The 23,533-nt window shown below is 45.4% G+C and overlaps 1 protein-coding gene across 1 annotated transcript in view; it reads left to right on the forward strand.

Moving 5' to 3' along the window:
* The first annotated feature begins 2,636 nt into the window (after positions 1–2,636).
* CIT (citron rho-interacting serine/threonine kinase) overlaps positions 2,637–23,533 on the forward strand; it is a 163,874-nt gene continuing 142,977 nt past the window's right edge. The window contains exons 1-4 of the mRNA XM_054712660.1: positions 2,637–2,841; positions 3,647–3,788; positions 11,845–12,020; positions 20,207–20,308. Coding sequence (XP_054568635.1) covers positions 2,746–2,841; positions 3,647–3,788; positions 11,845–12,020; positions 20,207–20,308 — 516 coding nt within the window. The 5' untranslated portion in view covers positions 2,637–2,745. The remainder of the gene's footprint in view (positions 2,842–3,646; positions 3,789–11,844; positions 12,021–20,206; positions 20,309–23,533) is intronic.

The following is a 23,533-nucleotide window of genomic DNA, read 5'->3' on the forward strand; positions in this document are numbered from 1 at the left end:
ATGCCCTTGACCAGGAATCGAACCCTCAATCCTTTGGTCCATGGGCTGATGCTCTAACCATTGAGCTACCAACCAGGGCCTGAGGTTCTTTATTTCAAGGCAAGAGCTGCCTAGAACCTTTTGTGCGTCTCCCCTCATCTTGCCATCCACAAACTTTGTTAAGCCTCTCATGCCATTAGAAACATTTCTTATTTCTATACGTTGTTCTGGACTGGGTCAGCCCTTGCAACACGACAAAAGCAGGGGCTGGAATAATTTCTAATGTCTTCTGAGAAGCAGATTTTGTGTAGAGGAAAGGATTTGAAGTCATATAGTCCCAGAGTTCCAAACCCAGCTCCAACGCCTAAAGCTGAATGACTCAAGATCAGTCACGTGACCCCTCTAAACTTCCATGTGTACAATATGGATTACAGTTCCTCCCTCTCAGGGTTGTGGTAAGGATTCACTGAGATAAAGTGATTGGTAAAGTAAGGAGGGCTTGATAAATAATAGCTGTATTGTCTCAGGAATGAGTAGCAAGTTATATTTGGGGGAAAAAAGTGTATTAAGCAAGTCTGTAGCTTTGGTTTTGTATTGATATGTGCATATGTGGTGCATGTGTGAATGTGATAACACATTTCCAGTTCTATCTAGTGTAGGGATTAGAAGAATACAGAAAGGACCTAAATTTTTTTTTATATACACAAATAGAACATATATAAACACAATTGAATACTTATAAAATCTCCATTTTATTACCACCCAGGTTAAGAAATAGATCCTATCAGTACCCAGACACCCTGAAAGGCCCCCATCACAACTCCAGGTAACCACTGTCTGGCCTTTTGTGTTCTTATGGTTTTACCACCTGTATATACATCCCTCCCTAAACAACATTGTTTTGTCATCTTTTGAAATTTATACTAATAAATCATACTTTATTGTTTTGTTTCCTTCATTCAACATTGTTTTGAGACCCATTATGTCATTGTGTGTAGTGTAGTTTATTCCTTTTCATTGCTGTTTGAAAACAGTACAAATAAGAAATTATCCTTTCTACGGCTGATGGATATTTGGCTAGCTTCCAGTTCTTTTGGCCATTACACCACTCAATATTATTTGTACATTTTTGTACATATCTCCTGGTGTACACAATTAGGAGTAGACTGTGCATATATTCAATTTTAGCAAATAGTGCCAAATTTTTACAGACTGTACTAATTTACACTCCCATAAGCTATGTATGAATGTATGTAGAGCCTCTTCTTTGAAACAGACACCCCCCCCCCCGCAACACATTTGCATGTTATTGTGTCTTCCTGTGACTTTATTTATTTTTGTGTGTGATTATCAATGAGGTTGAGCACCTTATAATACGTTTGTTGAACATTTGGATTTCCTCCTTAGTGAAGTGCCTGTTTAAGTATCTTGCCTTTTATTTTAAAATATCATTCCAGACAGTCTCAATTCCTGCACCTACTCACTGCAGGACAGTTAGACCCAAGATGCTGTCACCGAGGCAGGTGGAAGTTCAAACTCAAAACTTGGGCTACCTTAGCTGAGGCAGAGAACCAGTTGATTTACCAAAGTAACAAGTACTTCGGCTTTAGCTAAGATTGAGAAACAAGACCAGGCGGAGGCCTGGCTGCCTTCCTCCTCGCTGGTGGCCTTGAAAGCAGGAGACGCCGCCCTGGCGACTTCCCCAGGGATCCTAGACACCGACGGGGCGTCTGTAAACACTGCCTCCAGCTTAACCGCCAATTTCAAACTTCCAAGACCGGCCCTGCCGGGTTAGTCCTTCCCCGATTCCCATTGGTCACCAGTCAAAGGAAGGAACAATTTGATTGGCTCCCCTTTACACTTACTCCGTCCCTTTAAGGACCTGGGCGGGGCCTGGATGATACGCAGATGTCCATCATAGGCAGGGGTACTCTGATTGGTCCAAACACGGTTGGGACCCACCCATCCATCCCCGTGTTCAAACGCGACGGCGGGAGGCAGGCGGCGGAGCTCAGTGCTGACGGGCGGGGTCCTCTGAGCGTGAGTCTGAGCCCCCCTCAGCCCAATTCTTCCCACCCCACTCCCAACACAGCGGAAGGGCCCCCTTCACCCACGCCAATCCCACTTCGCCTCCCGCAGCGGGGAGCGCGGCGGTCCCGCCCTCAGGGCTGCGGGGGTCGGGGGGTCGGCCGGCGGGGTCCGGAGGTTCAGGCTGGCGGTGCGCGCGCCGCTTCCACGGGAGCCGAAGGGTCTGCTGGGGGCGGAGCGGTGCCCGGGGCCGGAGGAATTGGTCCCATGGCCTTCTGCCCTGCCTCCTGTCAGCATTACGTGCGTTCTTCTGTCTAGTGGAGTCCGGCTGCAACTTACTCCCGGTGTGACCTGAACTCTTCAGTGTCTTCCCACCCCGGTATCCATCCATCACCTGCTACCTCCGGCCTCTTTCACTCTGCGCTAGCCCCTCCGGTCTTCCTGCCATCATTAGAGAAGGCCAGGGCCTACCTCAGAACCTTAGTTGAGCCCAGGCTGGGCCCTCTGCCCGGGGTACTTTTCCTTCTCCAGTGGTCACAAGGCTTGCTTACAGTGGATAGAAAACTGGTTTTTATTCGCCCTCACCAGACTGAGTATCCCAAGGCCCGTGTGTGGTGGCCGACCTCCACCTTCCTATCCCTGATATCATGAGGAAGACCAGGATCCTTCAGCCCTTCCTTCTCACATCGTCAGCACACACGTGACCTTCTCCTTTCTCCCCTCAGCACCGGCGGGGAGATGTTGAAATTCAAGTATGGAGCACGGAATCCGCTGGACACTGGTGCTGTTGAGCCCATTGCCACTCGGGCCTCCAGGCTGAATCTTTTCTTCCAGGTACCAGGCTACCAACTCTGCTCACCTGAGTTTGTTTCCTTGTCACTCATCTTTGTGTTTATTACAATATTGAGACCAACTTAGGAGAAATCCCATTCTCGTGCAGCTGCAGCTCGAAGTCAGCAGGCAGCGGTATGGGGCAATGCTGCTAGATCTGCCAGTGTTTTAAGAGAAGCCAGAAATCTCCCCTTCTCCCACCTTTTGGTAAAATCTGATTTTTCAATATTGGCAGATAATTCAAATTATTTTACATACCACAGGCCAAACAAAACATGTCTATGGGCTAGATACAGTCTGCGGGCTAAATACAGTCTGCCAGTTTGCAACTGTTGCTCTAGATCAGGAATAAATTCAGCTGTAGAATAGTCACTCCCTTCATCGCACTCTAGATTGTTTGAGTGAATTAAAGACACTAAAGTTATATTAATAAACCTCTGGGCAGTCGTTGTTTCCTGTTGTAGAGACATGGAGACGTGTCCGGACCAGCAGGGTCCAGAATAAATGTTCCTGTGAGCCTCAGACCGTTAAGAAAGAAGGGCCTTTTCTAATTAATGGCGTTCATGTGAAGTTTTTCCTCCCGGATGCTGGTAAAAGAAACCCACAGTAATGGAATCGTACAAGTGATAACTTAATGACTGTCAATTGATGTCTCTTTAAAGAATGAAGCCACAGAATTGGGCTGTTAGCATGTGTCGTGAGCAGTTAGTCAAGTTGGTGGCTTGTAATTTACTCTGTGTGGATGGATGTTATTGATCAAAGCTTTTCATTATTGACAGTGTCTCCATCTGCTGTTTGCTGTTTTTAGGGGAAACCACCCTTGATGACTCAACAGCAGCTGTCTTCTCTTTCCCGAGAAGGGATATTAGATGCCCTCTTTGTTCTCTTTGAAGAATGCAGTCAGCCTGCTCTGATGAAGATTAAGCACGTGAGCAACTTCGTCCGGAAGTGTAAGTTGGGAGAACTGTTTCTTGAAAACTGTCCCTCTGGAGAAACCTGGAATGATGCCAGAGGCAGAATGAGTCAGTGGTTGCTGACAGTGGGTAAGAATTCTGCTCTTAGACGGACCCCTTTTCAAGGTCAGGTTCCACCTGTGGTAGCTGGGAGACTGGATAAGTCAGGCCTTTTGGTTGCAAGTGACAGAAACTCATCTCAAACTAGCTTAGGCCAGTAAGTGAGAAATCCAAGGGTGGGTCAAACTTTAGGCATGGCTGGTTCCAGGGACTTAAATATTAAATATTGTCCTCTGGCCTAGTCCTCCACTCACTCAGGGTGGACTTCTCCATTAGGCATAGTGGGCACAATGCTTAATTCCCACAATATTTAATTTTAATAAGTTTAATTTATTTTAAAGTCATAAGGAAAATATATATATATTAGAAATAATGTATAATGGTTCTGGATTATGATTATACTAGAGGCCCGGTGCACGAAATTCGTGCACGGAGGGGGATTGTCCCTCAGCCCAGCCTGTACCCTCTCCAATCTGGGACCCCTCAAGACATGTCCGACTGCCCGTTTAGGCCCGATCCCTAGGATCGGGCCTAAACGGGCAGTCGGACATCCCTCTCACAATCCAGGACTGCTGGCTCCCAACTGCTTGCCTGCCTGCCTTCCTGATTGCCCCTAACCGCTTCTGCCTGCCAGCCTGATCACCCCCTAACCACTCTGCTGCCAGCCTGTTTGCCCCCAACTTCCCTCCTCTGCCAGCCTGGTCACTCCTAACTGCCCTCTCCTGCAGGGTTGATCACCTCCAACTGCCCTCCCTTGCAGGCCGGGTGCCTCCCAACTGCCCTCTCCTGCTGGCCATCTTATGGTGGCCATCTTGTGTCCACATGGGGGCAGGATCTTTGACCACATGGGGGCAGCTATATTGTGTGTTGCAGTGATGATCAATCTGCATAGTACTCTTTTATTAGAAAGGATAGAGGCCTGGTACAGGGGTGGGGGCCAGCTGGTTTGCCCTGAAGGGTGTCCCTGATCAGGGTGGGGTTCCCTTGGGGCATGGGGCGGCCTGAGCGAGGGGCCTGTGGTGGTTTGCAGGCCGGCCATGCCCCCTGGCAATACAAGCAGAGGCCTTGGTATCTGGAATTTATTTTCCTTCTACAATTGAAACTTTGTAGCCTGGAGCAGAGCCAAGCCTGGGGCTCCCTCCGAGGCCCGAATCCATTTGTGTAGGGGTTATAATTGAAACTTTGTTGCCTTAAGCGGGTGGGCCCGGCCAGGGTGTGCAGAAAGCTTTGCTTCCCCTGTTGCTGGCGGCAACCCTGGCCTGCTCTCTCAAGCTCCATTCTGCCGCCATTTGTTTGAATTTGTTTACCTTCTATAATTGAAACTTTGTAGCTTGAGTGGAGGCTTAGACCTGCAACGGCTGGCAGAAAGCTTGGCTTCCTCTGTTACCTAGGAAACCTTGCTCTCTGTGGCTGTAGCCATCTTGGTTTGGGTTAATTTGCGTACTCACTCTGATTGGATGGTGGGCGTGGCTTGTGGGTGTGTCGGAGGTATGGTCAATTTGCATATTTGTCTATTATTAGATTAATTATACCACTGCTCATAAAATATATATAATTTTTTTTTATTTATTTATTTATTTTATTTTTAATGGAGGAAGGGGCTGATGAAAGCAAAAGAGCCTAAGGGCCTAAGTTAGCTCTGCCCACACCCTGTTCTTGACTTTGCTTGACTTGGGGAAGTCGTCTGCTGGTCCCTAGTCTTTTTCGACCAGTGGTGATTTTGCCCACAGGGACACTGGGCAATGTCTGGGGACATTTGTGATTGTCAAAACTGCGGGGGAGGTTGCTACTGGCATCTAAACAGCCAAAATGCACAGGACAGTTCTCCACAACATGGAATTATCGGGCTGGAAATGTCAATTGTGCCAAGTTTTGGAAACCCTGCCTTATATGACTTTGCAGTATAACCTCCTACCCTAAACTTCAGTGGTCTCAAATGATGATCATTGTATTACCTTCCATGATTCTGTGGGTTGCCTGGGCTCAGCGGAGGATACCTCCTCTCTATGTGATGTTGGCCAAGATTTCAGACACCAGGGACTCTCCTGGTCTGGAATGTCCAGATGGCTCACCCAATGCTGACATGTTGACTAGAAGGCTGGGCTCACCTGGGGCTCTGGGGTGACTGGGCTTTTTCTCCTGAAGTCTCAGGGTTTTCATGCTCTCCACGGTTTCTCTATGTGGTCCCTCCCTCAGGGGGTCAGCCAACTACAGCCTGGGATGCCTGTTGTCTAAATAAAGTTTTACTGGAACACAGCTACTCATTTGTTTAGGCAGCGTCTGTGGCTGCTTTCACATTACAGTGGCATTTGAGTAGTGGTGACTGAGACCTTGAAAGGCCTACAAAGCCTAAAAGCCTGAAGTATTTACCATCTGGTCCTTTAAGGAAAAGCTTGCTGACCCCTGATCCGCATGGTCGGTCTCTAGCAGAGATGTCTGGACTTCCTACATGGTAGCTCGAGGTTTCCAAAAGCACAAAAGTAGAAGTGGCCAGGCCTCCTTAGGGCGAAGGCCCGGAAGGGGCCTAGGATCTATTTGGCTGCATTCTGTTGTTTGAAGTGTGTCATAGGGCGGCCCAGGTTCCACGTGCCAGGAGCTACACAAGGGCATGAGTTCCAGGGGACATGGGTCACTGGGCACCACCTTCAGAGACTGGCTATCATACCCTGCCCGACCTTTATCTTTCACTATGTACTAGCATATTAAAACAATGGCAGGGAAGATTCTAATCGGCTCTGCTTTGGGTCGTTTGCCCACCTCTTGACCAGTCACTGTGATTGGCCTCATCTGGGTGCCTTGGGGTTCAGGGCACCATGATTACCAGGACCTCATGGAATGGGGGATGTGCAAGTACCAGAGGAGCTGGGAGTTCTGAATAGATAAAATCAGTGTATGGGCCCTAGCCGATTTGGCCAGTGGATGGAGCATTGGCCTGTGGACTGAAGGTGTCCTGCGTTGCAGGAGGCAGCCGATCAATGATTCTCTCTCATCATTGATGTTTCTATCTCTCTCTCCCTCTCCTTTCCTCTCTGAAATCAATAAAAATGTATTTTTTTAAAAAAATCGGTATATGTTCAGTACAGTGACTTTAGGTATTTATGTGTGAACCTTGTCTGTCCTCAGTTTCCTCATCTGCAAAATGGGGAAAATGTATATCTAATAAGGCTGTGTGGGGGTTGAATGATCAGGTTTACCATGTTGCCTGGTACATAGAGACACTCAATAAATGTTTCCCAATAACGATAGTCATAAACCTCCACCGATGTTTAATATATATTTAAGTTTAAAATGTACTTGGGGTGTTGGCTCATTATTCTGTATTTATTTGAATAAACTCCCACCTTATTTTCTTGCATATTTAAATTCTCAAATAGGGAGTGGAGGGGAAGGGAAATTATGTGACAGACGGATTTACCCTTACCGAGCCACCCAGGGGCACCTTCATTAGGCTGGAGATTGCTCTCTGGTTACTTTAAAGCAGTGGCTCTTCTCGACTCATTCTGTAATCAGGGGGCTAGGCTTAGTGAAATGTAGATTCTTCTAATGGAATTCTTTTTCAGGGAACTGTTTCATATTGTTGAAGAGGCTTCCTGGAGAGTATAGTTGAGAGGCTATGATTGAAAAAGGATGATTGCATTAGTGTTTTTTTATTTTCTTCCCTTTTGAGTTTCTGTTTCAGAATGTAAGCTTCAGTTTCCCATGGGAAGAAAGGTCCAACAGCTGTTATTGCCCAGGTTTCTTGAATCTTGTCATAGAGGTAGAGATTTTCTCTGGGAACTATTGGAGGAAACGAGACAAAGTATACCCCTATAAACCAAAGTGTTGCCCCTAGCATGGGCCAAGGGAGGGCAGAGAACTAGCATCTGGGAACTAGGGATGGAATTTTTGTTTCTTAATTACTATTCTATCCCCAGTGTCTGACACATAGTAGGTGCTCAGTAAATATTGGTTGACTGACTATGATGCTAATGAACAAAATAAGTGGCCAAACCTTAAATATAGTGTCTCAAAATTTTTTGTAAAAAATAAACAGCAAGGGTGATATTAAAACACACATAGAAAAGTGTTCATAATTGCCAAAGTTGGGAATTGGTGAGTTGTTAGTAGCTGAAATTCTACCCTCTTCCATCCACATTCACCATAGGTAAAATCTGTATGTTCACAACTTTAATATTTGTGGACAAATTATAACTTGAAGAAGTTTTTTCCCCCCTAATAGTAAACAATACAAAATTAAATATAAAAGATCAAAGAGAAAAATCCCTCAAAATCTTGCCTGCCTGAGATAACCACTATTAATAGTTTGGTGTATAGTATTGCAATGCTTTTGTCCTTATAAAATATTATAGCAATTATCAAACACATCGAAAGGGAAAGAGAGTAGTTTTATGAATTCCTCTGCCCCAGTCAATTAGCTTTAGCATCTGTCAGCCCTTTCCATGCATGTTCTAACATTACTTGTGTTTAATTTTACACAAAAAGAATAATATATGTTAAATTAGAAAGTGAAACATAAGCGTTTATTTGAGATCAATAAGAACAGTTATTTGGGAATCACTGGTTCAGGCAAAGCCCAAATAGTGTTCCGATGAGGAGCAATGGGTATTTAGAAGGAAGGGAAGGGGCAGGATGACATCAACAGAAGGAAGGCATTTCTGTTGGTGCAGATAGCATAACATAGCGATGTTCATTCTAAATCATATTTAAAACGTCAGTCCAGTTGTCATCAGTCCAGTAGTCATAATAACTGCTTTTTTTTTTTGTTATTTTGGCAAACAGTTCTTTGGGACACAAGGTTTCTTAAGCCCAGTCCAAATGTTGTTTTGCTCTGTTTTAACTTTCCAAAGATTTGAGACAGAAGAGGTGTAAGACAGTTCCTCTGGCTTGGCAGCCCGGTCCATTTTAAAGTGGTTCCGCTTGTATTATTGTTCACATATGTGTGTAATGTCTTGCCACTAGCTTTGCTCACTTAGCAGCATATTTACTCAACAAATATTTATGGAGCATTGGCTACGGGCCAGATTCCCTTTAGGTTTACAATAGTGACCAAAACAGACAAACTCCCCCCCATATATTCTAGTGGAAGTTGAACTTTACCTCATCCTTTTAAACAAGGGCCTAATATTCTTTTATGTGGGTGGACTTTCCCGTTGATGGACCTTTAGGTTGTTTGTAATTATTTTTCTGTTACAAGCGTGCTCATCACGTTTTCATATGTATCTTCTGCGAGCACATGTGCTGGTGTTTCTGTGAAGCACTGTGAGTTCCTAGAAGTTGAAATGTTGGATTACTAAGTCTCAGAGAAAAAGCAGTGCATTCAGCGGTGCTGGCTTTTGCTTTCTGGGTGAAATGTTTATCTGGCAAGACCATCCTTTGCCTGCATTCTATTACAGTGCTTCCGGTCTTTATCTCCACTTCAGAAGTCAGCACCCACTGGGCTCTTACATGCTATAACCATGTGCAGGGGTGAAGGGTAATATGGTCTTGGAGTTACAGAAGCTGCTAATTTGGAGAGAAATTGTGAAGATTTATTTTTTTAAATAGTCGTAGACTTGAGTTTAGGGTCTCACCTGTTCACCTTAACAATCCAAAGCATTTGAAAAAAGATATGGAGATTTGGAATGATTTTTTAGAATTCTGAGAGTATCATGGTGGTTTTGCCTGTAAGCGGTTTGCCTGCTTGTGTGATTGAGATGTCTGGTGGTTGGCAGTGACAGACCCAAAATTAATAAGTTGGACAAATGCTGTAAGCAAATTGTGGGCTCAAGGCCTAACAGAGAATCAAGAGAGATTGGCCTTGTGTGGGAGCAGTAATGAAATCGGGTTCAACCCAGAGAGTTGCAAGCCAGCGTATTTGGGAAATTATAATTCAAAACTCAAATGCTTGATCTGAAAGAAACTTGGAAAGGGACAGGGAAGAAAGATGGGGTTGGCACTGTGATGTCAGGGTAAAAGGAAAATGCCGTTCAGCTTTCAATTTTGCTTCTGCAATGATTTCTCTGTGTAGGCGCTCTAGATTTTTTTTTTAAATTTTTAAATTTTCACAATGGTCATGATGAATTCATGGGGATCCACCTACCACTCTTGCCTGATTCCTCAAGGGATGGAAGGAAGGTGTTTTCAGGATGACTGGCTAATGTGAGAGGTGGGTCTGTGGTGGGTAAACACTCAGTGCAACAGAGTTCATTGTAAGTGCCTTTGATACAAAGGAATTAAATTCCAGCCATGCAACAAAGAAAGGGGGTGGGTGACAGCAGTTACAGTTGCATTGGCTAATTCATCAATATGCCACTCTGTGAATTTGGGTATGAAATGGCTTTTCCTTTTGTTGGACTCAGTCCCTGTCATGGTCTGAACAATCTGCTGAGCTGAACCTAACTCTAGAAATTTATCTTCCAATTTTGTCCGTGGCCAACCTACGGAAATGGCGATCTGTTCCAGTGCCCGGAGGACTCCAGTGTCCCTCTGGGATTGCAAGACAGCCTCTTGGTCTTCAAGGTGGCACTGTCTGAGGGATTCTCCAGGGAAATTTTGATTATGTGTTTTCCTTGTCTTCCTTTGGAGTGGACCCTGTATATGGTGCCGTTTCCCTATAATGTGCAGAACTGAATTACTTTTTCAGTCAGTCCCAGCTGCTCCCCTCTATTCTTGCAGGTCATTAGAGTTGCTGCATATTCAGAGATGCTCCAGCTTAGTGTTCTTTCAGTGTTAAAAGAAAAGTATGTTAGGTTCCAAACCTGCCATCCATTTATTTAGTCCATATTCATACATCGAAGATCTCTGACTGAATGTTTATGTCCCGCCCAGTTTACTATGTTGAGCCTGTGACCCTCAATGGGATGGTATTTGGAGGTGGGGCCTTTGGAGGTACTTAGATTGAGATGAGATCACGAGGATGGGGCTTCCAAGAAGGGATTAGTGTTCTTATAAGAAGAGAAAGAGAACTAGAGCTGCCTTTCTCTTTGTCATGTGAGGACGGAGTGAAGAGGTGGCTGCCTATAAGCCAGGAATTGGGCTCTCACCGGGAACTGAATATGCCAGCACCTTGATCTTGGATTTCCCAGCCTTCAGCATGATGAGAAATAAATGCCTGTTGTTTAAACAAATATCTATGGTATTTGTTATAGCAGCCCAAGCAAACTAAGACACCATCAGAAAGATTGTACCAGGACAGTGGTCGGCAAACCGCGGCTCGCGAGCCACATGCGGCTCTTTGGCCCTTTGAGTGTGGCTCTTCCACAAAATACCACAGCCTGGGCGAGTCTATTTTGAAGAATTGTCGTTAGAAGAAGTTTAAGTTTAAAAAATTTGGCTCTCAAAAGAAATTTCAATCGTTGTACTGTTGATATTTGGCTCTGTTGACTAATGAGTTTGCCGACCACTGGACTGGGAAAAGGAGTAAGACCATACATTAAGAAAAAGACAGCTGCAATCCTCCCAGATCTGTGACATGTCAAGTTTGTTTTGTGTTGTTTTTTGGTAGCACTGCCACATATTAAGGCAAGGAAGGCATTGCTATTACTGACACAATCCATGGGCGATAAAATGGGCTACTGAGAGAAAACTGAGCAGAGCGCATGTCAGAATGGATGGTCCGGAAACGAACTCCAACATTGCTTGAGATGGGAGTCATGTTGCTTGCGTCCACTGTAAAATTGACCTAAATGCGGACAAACGTTTTTGACTAAACACTGCCCTGCAGCCTTGGAAAGGAGGAAGGAAAGCTTGATCTATTCTCCTTCCCCTATTTCCTAAGTCTACAGCAAATTATAGCTGCCATGGAAACTGTGCTTTGGAATTTCTGGAGCCCTTAATTTTAACATATAAAAACACTTTTGTGCTGATTTTATAATTATTCATGATGATGAAAAGTGACTAAATGTCTTTGACAGTGAGGGAGGACACAAGAACACTTTTTCTTTCCTGGCTTTCATAAAGATGCAGGTCTTCGAAGCTCTTTATTTACCTGGGAGTCATTCTTCTATGTTTGCAGATTCCAGCACCATCACTGAGTTGCAGGAGCTCCGGCCTTCTGCGAAGGACTTCGAAGTCAGAAGCCTGGTGGGTTGTGGACACTTTGCCGAAGTGCAGGTGGTAAGAGAGAGAGCCACCGGGGACATCTATGCCATGAAAGTGATGAAGAAGAAGGCCGTGTTGGCCCAGGAGCAGGTAGGAGCATTTTAGCATCACACCCTTTCCCCTCTCTGTACCAGAGTGTTCGTTGCAGAGATGTTCATCTGCTGAATTGACATCTGGGATCCAGCACCTTTTCCTCTGTGACTCCAGTTAATTGCAGCTGCATGGGCAGACAGGTCTCTCATGTCCTTAGCTCTTTTTCTTGAACTGATCTTGACTCATTTTGAAGGCTCACAAACTCCCCTGGATTTCTTTATCATGTTTTTATAGTTGTGTGTGTTATTCAGAACCAACTTGGCCTTTTAATTAATGAGTTTAAGGTCTTTCCTGACTGTCAGCTGGGGATTTAGAGATATGCATATTATGAGGTGAGTCAGCATTTGCTTTTGTGCACATTTTATATATTTGTGCTGTGGGCATGTATATTTGATTTTAAAAAACACGCCTCTAAAGAAATGAAATAAAATTCTTATGTGGCTAGGGAATTGCTTGTTTGAGAGCAGGTAAGAAGGTACCTCAATGGCTGTGGTATTTTTCTTTCTCTTAAACAAGCCTGGTGCTCCAGACATATTGATTCTTTGCTGTGTTTCTGGAGAGACGGCCATCAGCCTTGGAGTTCAGAGAGTAATTTATTAGTTACAGACGTTCGAGTGCACATCATGTGTCTGATAATGTATCTGGCTCGTGGGAAGCCTGCACAAGGAAGTGAAGCTTCATGGCTGTTGGTTTCAGGGTTTAAATTAAAACAACCTTGGAAAGCAGAGGAAAAATGCAAATATATAAAGCAGGCGCTTACCAGCTAAAACAGCTAAAGCGTCGCAGGAGGGAGAGCAGTTAGCAAATCCTTGAACGATGGAGTGAGGAGAGATGGGAGCCAGGGGCAGTCAGGGGACGTTCGATGCTGCGGGTTCTGGGCAGAGAGAAGTGACGAGAATGTGCCCGGTGTGGCGTGAGTGACTTTCTGGAGACTTGAGTACAGGATTGCTATATGCAGATGTGGTTTGTATTTTTAGTTTTTTTTTAAAATGGTTTAGAATAGACTGGGAATGGGAAGAAATGAGGACATTTGGGTGGGATGGGATGGGGGTAACTGATGGGAAACCTCAAGAACCTTTTCTTTTATTGTGGCAAAATATATATAACATAAAATCTATCATTTTAACCATTTTAAAGATCAATTCATTGGTATTAGTGCCTTCGCAGTGTTGTGTAACCACAGCCATTTCTAGAACTTTTTTACATACCAAACAGAAATGGTAACTCCCCATTTCCCCCTAAACCAGTTTTTGGAATGGCAGTTTAATCTGTGAGACAGCTGGGGATCTTTTAGGCTTTTGGAAGGAGGAGGTTGGGATGAGAGTCTCAGGACCTCAGTGACTTTGTGTGGCCTCCAGTCAAAGGAGCAGCGGAGGACAGGATGCTGCTTGTTCGAGTCCAAGGGTGATGTAGCCCGTGTTTAGGAATGCAGTGTGAGCAACTCCCCAGAAAGGAACAATGCAGGGTGGGGCAGATCCTCTGGCAGAGGTGTGGAAGATGCTCCCTCGGCCTCCTAGCACCTACGTATCATCTATCCCCAGTAAACACTTCCTGAGCACCTGTTGTGTTTGGAGTGTTTCTAGGTCCTTGGGAAGAGGCATTAGATGTAGTCCCGACCTCGCGATGCTTACCTCGTAGTTGGAAATAGTACATGCAAAGGCAGAGTAAACCAGCATCCCACACTGCAGTTCAGATAGCGTGCCTTCCTCCCGGTGAATGACTCGTGATGACCCCTGTGAGGTATGGGTGGGAGGTTTCTAAAATCATACACATGTTGAAGTTGCCCATCCATTCCTTAAGAGGGTGACTTTAAGAAAAGCAGGGTCCTTAGCTGAGCCATGCTGAGGCTTTGGAATTTAAGGGCATTAGAAGAGAGACGCCAGCACCAGGAGTGAGTGAAGAGAAATGCCAGAGAGGAGGAGGTAGGGAGAGGTAGTGTCCTGCAGACAAGACCTGTCGCCTAGGAGCGGCCGTCCACCCAGCCAGAGCTCTGTGAGAAGTGGAAGAGGTCCTCAGAGACAGTTTATTTTATTTTATTGTTAATTCAATGATACACTGTTACCATCTAATCCTCAGACCCCCATTCACGTGTCACCAGTGGTCCCACGGTCGTTTGGAACAAAAGGATCCACTCCAGGACCACACCTGGCCTTTAGTTATCCTGTCTTTTCAGTTTTTTCCTATTTGGAACAATTCCTTAATTTTTCCTGGACTTTCTTTTTTTTTTTTTTTTTAATGAATCTTTATTGTTCAGATTACAATTGTTTCTCCTTTTTCCCCACATATCTCCCCACCACCCAGTTCCCACCCCCCCTCTGCCCTTACCTCCCCCCCCGCTGTCCTTATCCATAGGTGTATGATTTTTGTCCAGTCTCTTCCCATACTCCCCACACAGACACCCCTTTCCCCCTGAGAATTATCAATCCACTCCCATTCTATGCCTGATTCTATTAAGTTCACCAGTTTATTCTGTTCCTCAGATTTTTAATTCACTTGACTTTTAGATTCACTTGTTGATAGATATGTATTTGTTGTTCATAATTTTTATCTTTCTTCTTCTTTTTCCTCTTTTTAAAGAATACCTTTCAGCATTTCATATAATGCTGGTTTGGTGGTGATGAACTCCTTTAGCTTTTTCTTATCTGTGAAGCTCTTTATCTGCCCTTCAATTCTGAATGATAACTTTGCTGGGTAGAGTAGTCTTGGTTGTAGGTTCCTGCTATTCATCACTTTGAATATTTCTTGCCACTCCCGTCTGGCCTGCATGGTTTCTGTTGAGAAATTAGCTGATAATCGTATGGGAGCTCCCTTGTAGGTAACTAACTGTTTTTCTCTTGCTGCTTGTAAGATTCTCTCTTTGTCTTTTGCTCTTGGCATTTTAATTATGATGTGTCTTGGTGTGGTCCTCTTTGGATTCCTTTTGTTTGGGGTTCTGTGTGCTTCCTGGACTTGTAAGTCTATTTCTTTCATCAGGTGGGGGAAGTTTTCGTTCATTATTTCTTCAAATAGGTTTTCAGCATCTTGCTCTCTCTCTTCTTCTGGTACCCCCATAATTCTGATGTTGGTTCGCTTGAAGTTGTCCCAGAGGCTTCTTACACTATCTTCAACTTTCTGAATTCTCTTCTCTTCATGCTTCTCAGGAAGAGTGTCCTTGGCCTCTTTGTATTCCAAATCTTTGAGTTGATTCTTGCAATCCTCTAGTCTGCTTTTGGGTCTCTGTATAATATTTTTTATCTCAGTCAGTGTATGTTTAATTTCTAGTTGGTCCTCATGGAATTTATTGGCCTTTTCCATGAAATTCTTGAAAAACCTTATAACCGTGGTTTTGAACTCTATGTCCAGCCGCTTGTTCTCCTCCATTTCTTTGGTTTGTGATCTGTTTCCTTGCCTTCTCATATTCTCTGCTTCCCTAAGTTGGTAGGGTAGTTTTGTGTACTAGGTGTCCTATTGGTTCAACGGGTCAGCCTCCCAGTTACTTGAGGTGGACACTCTTGGTGTACCCTTGTGTACTGTGTGTCCCCCAGCAGGAGCTACAGCAAGGGCTAGTTTTCTCCTCCTTTGCTTGGGCGGTTTTGGAGCAGTCTGACTGGAGCTGCAGTTGGTTAAGCTGCTCCAGAACAGGCCATTTATATGCAAAAGCCGCTGTGTGGAGCCTGGGCGGGTTTGTAGAATGTGCGCGGCGGGGCCTCAGGGTGGGGCCTCAGGGCTGGGCGGGGTCTCAGGGCGTCACTAGGCTGGGGCGTGGCCAACGGCAATGGCTGCCGTCAGCCGTCTCTGCCTTTCCACGTTTCCAAGTCCCTGCGCCCCCGCGCTCCAGCGCAGTAAACAATGATTGCTGGGCGCACCACTGCAAAAAAGTCACTCTCACTTTCCGACCCGATGGCCGAGAGTCCAGCTTCTCCCCGTAGGTGCCTGGGTCCCCCGAGTGTCCCCAGAAACTGGATTTCAGAGTGATCGGGAGCTTGTCTCCCTGTGGGTTGAAGAAAAGCCGCGTACCCAGCCGCCCGCCCCCGGCCCGATTCGCGTGCCTCCGTACCTCAGCTTTTCAGCGATTGTGCTCCTTTCTCTTCTTAGTTGTAAATCTTCCACTCAGCCAGCTTTCCCGTGGTTCTGGGTGGTAGACGTTTTTGTCTTTTAGTTGTATTTTTGAAATTGTTGTGTGAGGCAGCAGATTAGTTGTTTAACTATGCCGCCATCTTGGTTCCTCGAGGACTCCATACCTCAGGCTTTTACGGCTCCCCCGATTGTCCCCGTGGCCTTCTCCTTCCCCTCAGCTGTGGGCATTTCAGTCCGCCAGCTCTCCTGTGGTTCTGGACGATGTCCGTTCTGACCTCTAGTTGTGCCTTTGAAATTGTTGTGCCCGGCTGCAGGTTAGGTGTTTAACCTATGCCGCCATCTTGGTTTCTCCTTTCCTGGACTTTCATGACCTTGATAATTCTAAAGACTACAGGCCAGTTATTTTGTGAAATTTGTATTTGTCTGATGTTACTCATGTTTGGATTCAGGTTAGAGATCTTTGGCAGGAACATCACAGTTGAGATGCTCTGTTCTTTTTATTGCATCCCAGCAGGTGGCTCTCAATTTCAATTGGTCACATTCATGATGATGTTCACTTTGGTATCTGCCGAGCTGCTTCACTCTAGTTACTTAAGTATCTTGTAGGAAGGTGCTTTCAAACTATCAAAATAGCCATTCCTCATAAAACTTTCAACTCACTCATTTATACTGTACGGACTTACATTTAACTGTTTAAGTCAGTAAGTTATGATCCATTACTGGTGTTTTTTTTTATTTTAATATATTTTATTGACTTTTCACAGAGAGGAAGGGAGAAGGATAGAGAGCTAGAAACATCGATGAGAGAGAAACATCGACCAGCCGCCTCCTGCACACCCCCTACTGGGGATGTGCCCGCAACCAATGTACATGCCCTTGACCGGAATCGAACTCGGGACCCCTCAGTCCGCAGACTGACGCTCTATCCACTGAGCCAAACTGGTTTTGGCGATTACTGTTATTATATATTTTTATACTTAAATTGTTACCAGGTTGGCTCATGAGAATCTCTTTAGATTGGCTTTTTGTCCTTTTGACATATCCCCACCTTTGAGTACTGTCTAACTTTCTGGTACAAGGTTTTCAGGACCTTGTACTTTTACTTTGCCTGCTCCAGCCCTGCAACAGTCCTTTCAGTGTAAAACTAGAGGCCCAGTACACGGATTCGTGCACTGGTGGGGGGCGTGGTCTGTGGGGATCGGCCCCTCTGTGGGAGCGCTGCTCAGCCAAGTGACTGTGGAACCGCCCTCTGAGCAGCTGCTGAATGAGGAAATTAGTCTGAGCTGATATTTTGGGGTAATGTCTTGGGTAAAGACGTGTTCTGTGTCCTGGAGGAACCTGGCGGAGAGCTTTGCACCCCAAAGCCACTTGGTGAATTTCTTTGATGTGTGATGCCAGGTCGGTGACACCATCGGGGATGTTTGGGGCAGCCGTGCTCCAGGATCCTCAGCCATCAGGACACCTCCCCGGGGGGTCCACAGTCATGTCCTCTCTTGCCATCTGCCTATGCCAGCTCCCTGTGCTTTTTCTAGAACACACCTTAGAGGGCCTGCAACAGCTGGTGGGGTCAGGCCAGAGTCTGAATTGTCTTAGGTATTTGATAGGTGCAGAGGCTTGACCTCACCCTGGGCCTGCTCATCCCAGTTAGCCGAGTGGTGCTCCCACTGTGGGAGCACACTGACCACCAGGGGACAGCTCCTGCGTTGAGCGTCTGGCCCCGGTGGTCAGTGTGTGTCATAGTGACTGGTCGACCAGTCGTTCTGGTCATTCTGCCATTCAGTGGCTGGGCTTTTATATATATTGACTGGAGGCCTGGTGCATGAAATTTGTGCACGGTGGGGGGGCGGCGATCGGGCCTGATCAGGGCCATCTCGTCCAGTCCTGATCGGGGCCAGTCAGGGCTGGTGGCCAGGGAGTGACTGCGGGGGATACTGTGGGAGGGCTCCAGGGTGTGTCCGGCCCTTTCTTGCCCAGTCCTGATTGGCTAGATCCCAGTAGCAAGCTAACCTATAGATCGGTTGACAGCTCGTTCGGACACTTAGCATATTAGGCTTTTATATACTAGTATATAGATTGTAATTCACTGCGCGGAATGCTCGGCACTCACTTCCCTCCAGCCCCTGGCCTTGGAGACCTCATGTCCTTCCAAGGCTCTGCTCACCCTCTTCAGCTGCCACACGAAAGTAAGTTGCATCGTGTGCGTGGAAACCCTTTGCAGGCTCCATGGGTGTGTCTTTACTTTGCTGCAGTTCCGATTACCCCAACATAAGGAGAGACACCCTCATTATCAGGTAACACCATCGTGGTAAGACCCCTGCTCAGCCTGCTGCAGTGGTTTTAAACAAGGCCATGGGTCGCCCTAGATGATTTGGCTCAGTCAGTAGAGCCATGGTCTGTGGACTGAAGGGTCCTGGGTTCGATTCCAGTCAAGGGCACATTCCTGGGTTGCAGGCTCAATCCCCAGTAGGGGGCGTGCGGGAGGCAGCAGAGCGATAATCTCTCATCAGTGATGTTTCTATCTCTCTCTCCCTCTGCTTTCCTCTCTGAAATCAATAAAAATATATTAACAAAAATAAAAATAAATAGGCCATGAATTAAACGTCACTGCTCTCCATCCACCCAGTCCCCTCATACCCTCTTTTGTCTTGCCCCCTCACTCTCCCCACACACACTCTGCTGGGGTCTGTAAAATGGGGTCAGGATCTCTACTTTAACCAAGAGCGACGCTTCCACATGGCCCTCCTTCCCCGCCCCTCTCTGTCCCCAGTCCTGTGCGGTTTCTCCCTCCCTCCCCTCCATCCAACCTGGTGGGTCCTGCTCTGCCCCCCCCTCCTGCGACCTCCTGTCTGCAGCCTCCCCCTTTCTCCGGGGGGGCGGAGCTCCCCAAAGGCTGTGTGTGTGTGTGTGGTGTGGGGGGAGGGCGGGGCAGGGCTGTGCTGGGTGAGCCCAGGCGGGGCCTCGGAGGAGAGCTGGGGAGGAGGGAGAATGGGGGAGGGGGGAGGGACGTAGAGCCTGTCCTGTGGGAGAGGCACCGGGTTCCTCAGTTGCCCCCACCCAGCAGCTTTTCTAGCCCCTACGTCACCCTCTGTCCCTCACTGCCTCCTGCTTCCTTTCAAGGTTTGGACTCAGTATCTCTGATTCAGCCCTTCCCCCCTCTCTGTTGCGTCCCTGGGACCCTGAGGCCTCCCCTTGGCCTCGGGCAGGCACGCCTGGCTTGCTCCCCCCGACCCCCCATAATGGTTCTATGCACTCTCCTGGAGTAGTTAGTGATACTTAACAATAAAAAGAAGCAGCTCTGAAGATTATAAATTGCACACTGAGAACGCCACAGGCTGTGGAGGCTGCACAGTCCACAGCTCTTGGATCACGCGTAGCAGCGTCCCACACCACCCGGTCCCTCCTGGCTCCCGCCTCTGCTCGGGCCTGGGGCCAAACCCTGGGAGCTTCCTGACGGCTCTCACCTCACACCTCACTTTCTAGTCCATCCCACCAGCGCCAGCAGCAAGCTAACCTGTCAGTTTGTGCGTCTGCCCCCTGTTGGTCAGAGCACGTTATAGCGACTGGTCAAGCGGTCGAACTCCCAGCTGAACTCTGGTCAAGGGGACAATTTGCATATTAAGCTTTTGTTATATAGGATGTGCATCTAATCTGTCTTTGGTGCTGCCCTTCCCTTTGGTAGGCTCAGAGCTTCCCTATATGTGGGTGCCTTCTTCACCCTGCATGGCTGTCGATACCATATATTGGACTGTCCCCACACATGTTTGCAGCCCTCCTCATCCTGCTTGCGCCTGGTATCCTGTTCTGGACCACCATGCCTCTCTTTCTACTACCCGTCACTGATGCTCAGGAAGGGAAGGTGAAGAGAAAGAGAAAGTACTTAGATTTAAAGAAAGTGAGTTGACTTTAAAGAAAGACACTAAGTAAATAATTGGACAGATAATATACGGATCTGGCAAAAATTGTGAGCAAAGTAAGAAAATGGATGAGATTTGTGGGATGCTGGGTTAAATGATTTTTTTTAAAACTAGAGACATCAATTTAAGCTTAAAGAGAGAGAAAAGGGCATTTTCCTCTTCCTCACATTTATTTTGTATTATAATTGTCTAAAAGATTTCTTTTTCCTCTAGGTTTCATTTTTTGAGGAAGAACGGAACATATTATCTCAGAGCACAAGTCCTTGGATCCCCCATTTACAGTATGCCTTTCAGGACAAAAATAACCTTTATCTGGTGAGTATTTACATCTATCTGCAAGTAGCCCGGTGCACTGATACCGATGTCACAGTCATAGAACTGATGTGGTTCTTGCTCAGACAGTCCATGGCATCGCTCATTCACTCCCTTGCTTTTCTGACTTTCAGGTGTCTTCCTGTTCTTCTCACACTAAAGATTGAGGGCTAGCCCGATTAGAAACAGCCCCACTTACTGCTGGGTAGTGCAGCTATGACTTAAAGGTCAATAATGAGAAATCATTTATTTGGGAATAGTCTGGGATCACCTTTAATAGAGTCTTGCTTTAATTTTTTAATTGAGGTATAATTGATATATAATAATTATATTTCAGATGTATAATATTTTTTGATGTTTGTATATATTGTGAAGTGATCACCACAATAAGTCTAGTTATCATCATTAAAAAAATTTTTTTAATCCTCATTCGAGGACATGCTTAGAGATAGATAGATGGATAGATAGATAGATAGAAACATTGATCGGTTACCTTCCATACACTCTTTGATAGGGGATCAAACTTGAAACCCTGGTATGTGCTTTGACTGAGAATTGAACTGGCAACCTTTCGGATGATGCTCAACCAACTGAGCCTCTTCAGCTGGGAAAAAATTTTTAATTTTTTAAAATTGAGATAATTCATGATTATTATTAAGAAAATGCAATCACTGAAGAACTGTATGACAAAGAAGGGAAAATGCTCTTCTTTTCTTTCTAGTCCATTTTCTAGTAGAACAAATATTAATGGTTATGCATGTTCTCTCTGATCCTTAACTATGCCTCATGGGAAAAGTATTTCTATGTCTATATTTATTACATATAGTTTATTTTACAAAAAATGGTATATTACTCTCTGCTCTGCTCTTCACCTTGCTTTTTGCCTTTAAATGATTTGTTATGGACATCTTTCCAGGTTAGTACATACAGATCTGCCTCATTCTTTGAATGGTGCCATCGGTATTCCTGATATACATGTAACATAAGTTGTAGAATGCTAAAATTCATTTTGGGGCCTTGTTTAGGCTCTCAGGGGTTTAGATTTTTAAAGTAAAAAAAAAAAAAAAAAGTGTATCCTAGAAGCAATTTTTGTCTCTGAGTTAGCCCTTAAAACAAGACTGTATAAACTTTATAGAGGCTCATGTAAGAGAGAGATGGGCTTCTATTTATCTTGAAATTTCATGGGGCTTCTTTTTGGGGACTTTACTGCCTTTATTTCCAACCTGGAATAAACAGTTTATTTGCTTTGGTTTCATATTAGTTGAGAACCCATGCTGGTAGAGAAGCCGCCCTACCCCCACCCCCCACCCCAGCCTTCTAAGTGAGGACATTCTCACAGACTGTGTTGGGAGACTGGCCTTGCACCAGCCACATGCTCCTTCAAAATCAACACCACATCTGCTTGTTTATGGCCTGAAACTTCTTTTCCTTGAATAATGTCTGGGAAGCTTTTCTTCCTTGAGACCTGGGGCATGGAGCCCTGACCTTCACAAATGACCTTGATGTGTTTCTAGGTTCACTGATATCCTAGGATATTTGCTGCAAATGCAACAATTGCCTTGTGGTGTCTGTATCTTACAGAGTTCCTTATGTTTGGGGGTATTAACAGACTTCTTGATTAGCCTGCAGAAAAGAAATTCCCTTGAAACCAGCAGGGGTTTGTTTGTTTGTTATTGTTGTTTTGGGTATTTTAATTAGAACTCTGCAAATGATTTAGAAGACCAGCTTGTGAGGATAAGCTTGATTTTCAAGGCAATACTGGCAGTCTTGGAACTAGGAAAGGCACTGATTTTTGGCAAAAGCCGAGTCCACAGTTTTCTGGTCTGCCTTGCACTGCTCTGTAAGCTCATATTTCTCTTCCTCTGGGTTGAAGAGCTCATCTTCTAGATATCCAATCTCATGCAGCTTCTTCTTAAAACTACACATTGTTTAGGACTGTCACACTATCAAGGCCAACTTTGGCAGGGCGATGACAGATTCTGAGTGTTCTGTGTAACTCAGATGACAACTACTGGTCCAGACACATGTGGCAGCCACTGCTCAGTTGCTTCAGGGAAATGGTGTCTGTGGTGGCCAATGAGGATGACCAGAGGGAACCCAGGAGTGACCATTGTCTTTTTTTTTTTTTTTCTCATGGCTCAACAGTTTGCAAAGCATATCTTCAGGAAGTAATGTTAGGCTATTTTGAGAATTTTAAACTCTCTTGGTGTTCCCATTTTCATCCTTACCAGTTGGCTTTGTCACAATGGTAAAAACCTACCCTTTCTTTTTAATTTGTGGACTTAACTGGTGTGGACTTCTGCTTGAACATAGCCTTCCTGGAATAGCTCATGGATTGGGAATACCTGCCGTTCCTCTGCTAGGATGGCTCCCGGCTGCAGGGGGCTTCCTTTTTGGGGTCTTCTAGCTGTGGGCCTTCCCCCTGGATTTTGTCCCTGGCATCGGCATCCTTAGCTTAAGGACCATCTTCTCAGGTTATCTACCTGCCGGCTTGCAAGATGGGAATGATTGCAAAACAGCTGCTTCTGGAGTTCTGGTTGCCTCAGCACATTGATACCTGGTTGCAACATTTTTATGCCCTTCTTTAGTAGCTCCATTGAGTATCACTGATGGCATCTTGTAATTATCTCCTTGTCTGCATTGTCTTCTCAATTACTTTGGTACTTTGGAGAAAAATGCTTGCTAAGGGTACAGTTTTCATCTAAAAATCCAAACTTAGTATAGGAATCAAGGTGAGATTACAGACCCACCATCCCTTATCTGCAATTCTGAAACACCCAGAGCTCTGAATAACCTCAAGTTCTTTTGTTACTTATTTGGCAGCAAAGCCTGACTTGAACTCCAGCAAAACCTGGCCTGAACTCTCTTATTTATTCCTTTTAGTGCGACTATTCATCCATTTTGCTGCAAAATTATGAATGTATTTTATTACAGGGTGCTATCCCAGGCCCTACCCTTGGGTGTTACATAATATAAAGTATATGCACATTTTACCCTTCTGAAACCTGGGAATGCATTCTGCCGCAGGATCAGGGGACTGTAGATCTACTTTGGTATCATAAAGTACTAAATTTCCATTATACCGTTTGACCACTTAGAGATCATCAAACCTTTGAAGTTTGGGGAAACATGCAAATCATGGTAAGCTCCCCTGTTAGTTGAACATCATTGGTAATGCAAATGCATTTAATTGATGATACAATTTATATTAATGAAAAAATATAGGAT

Source organism: Eptesicus fuscus, chromosome 23 (assembly GCF_027574615.1).
Source record: "Eptesicus fuscus isolate TK198812 chromosome 23, DD_ASM_mEF_20220401, whole genome shotgun sequence".
NCBI classification, from domain to species: Eukaryota; Metazoa; Chordata; class Mammalia; order Chiroptera; family Vespertilionidae; genus Eptesicus; species Eptesicus fuscus.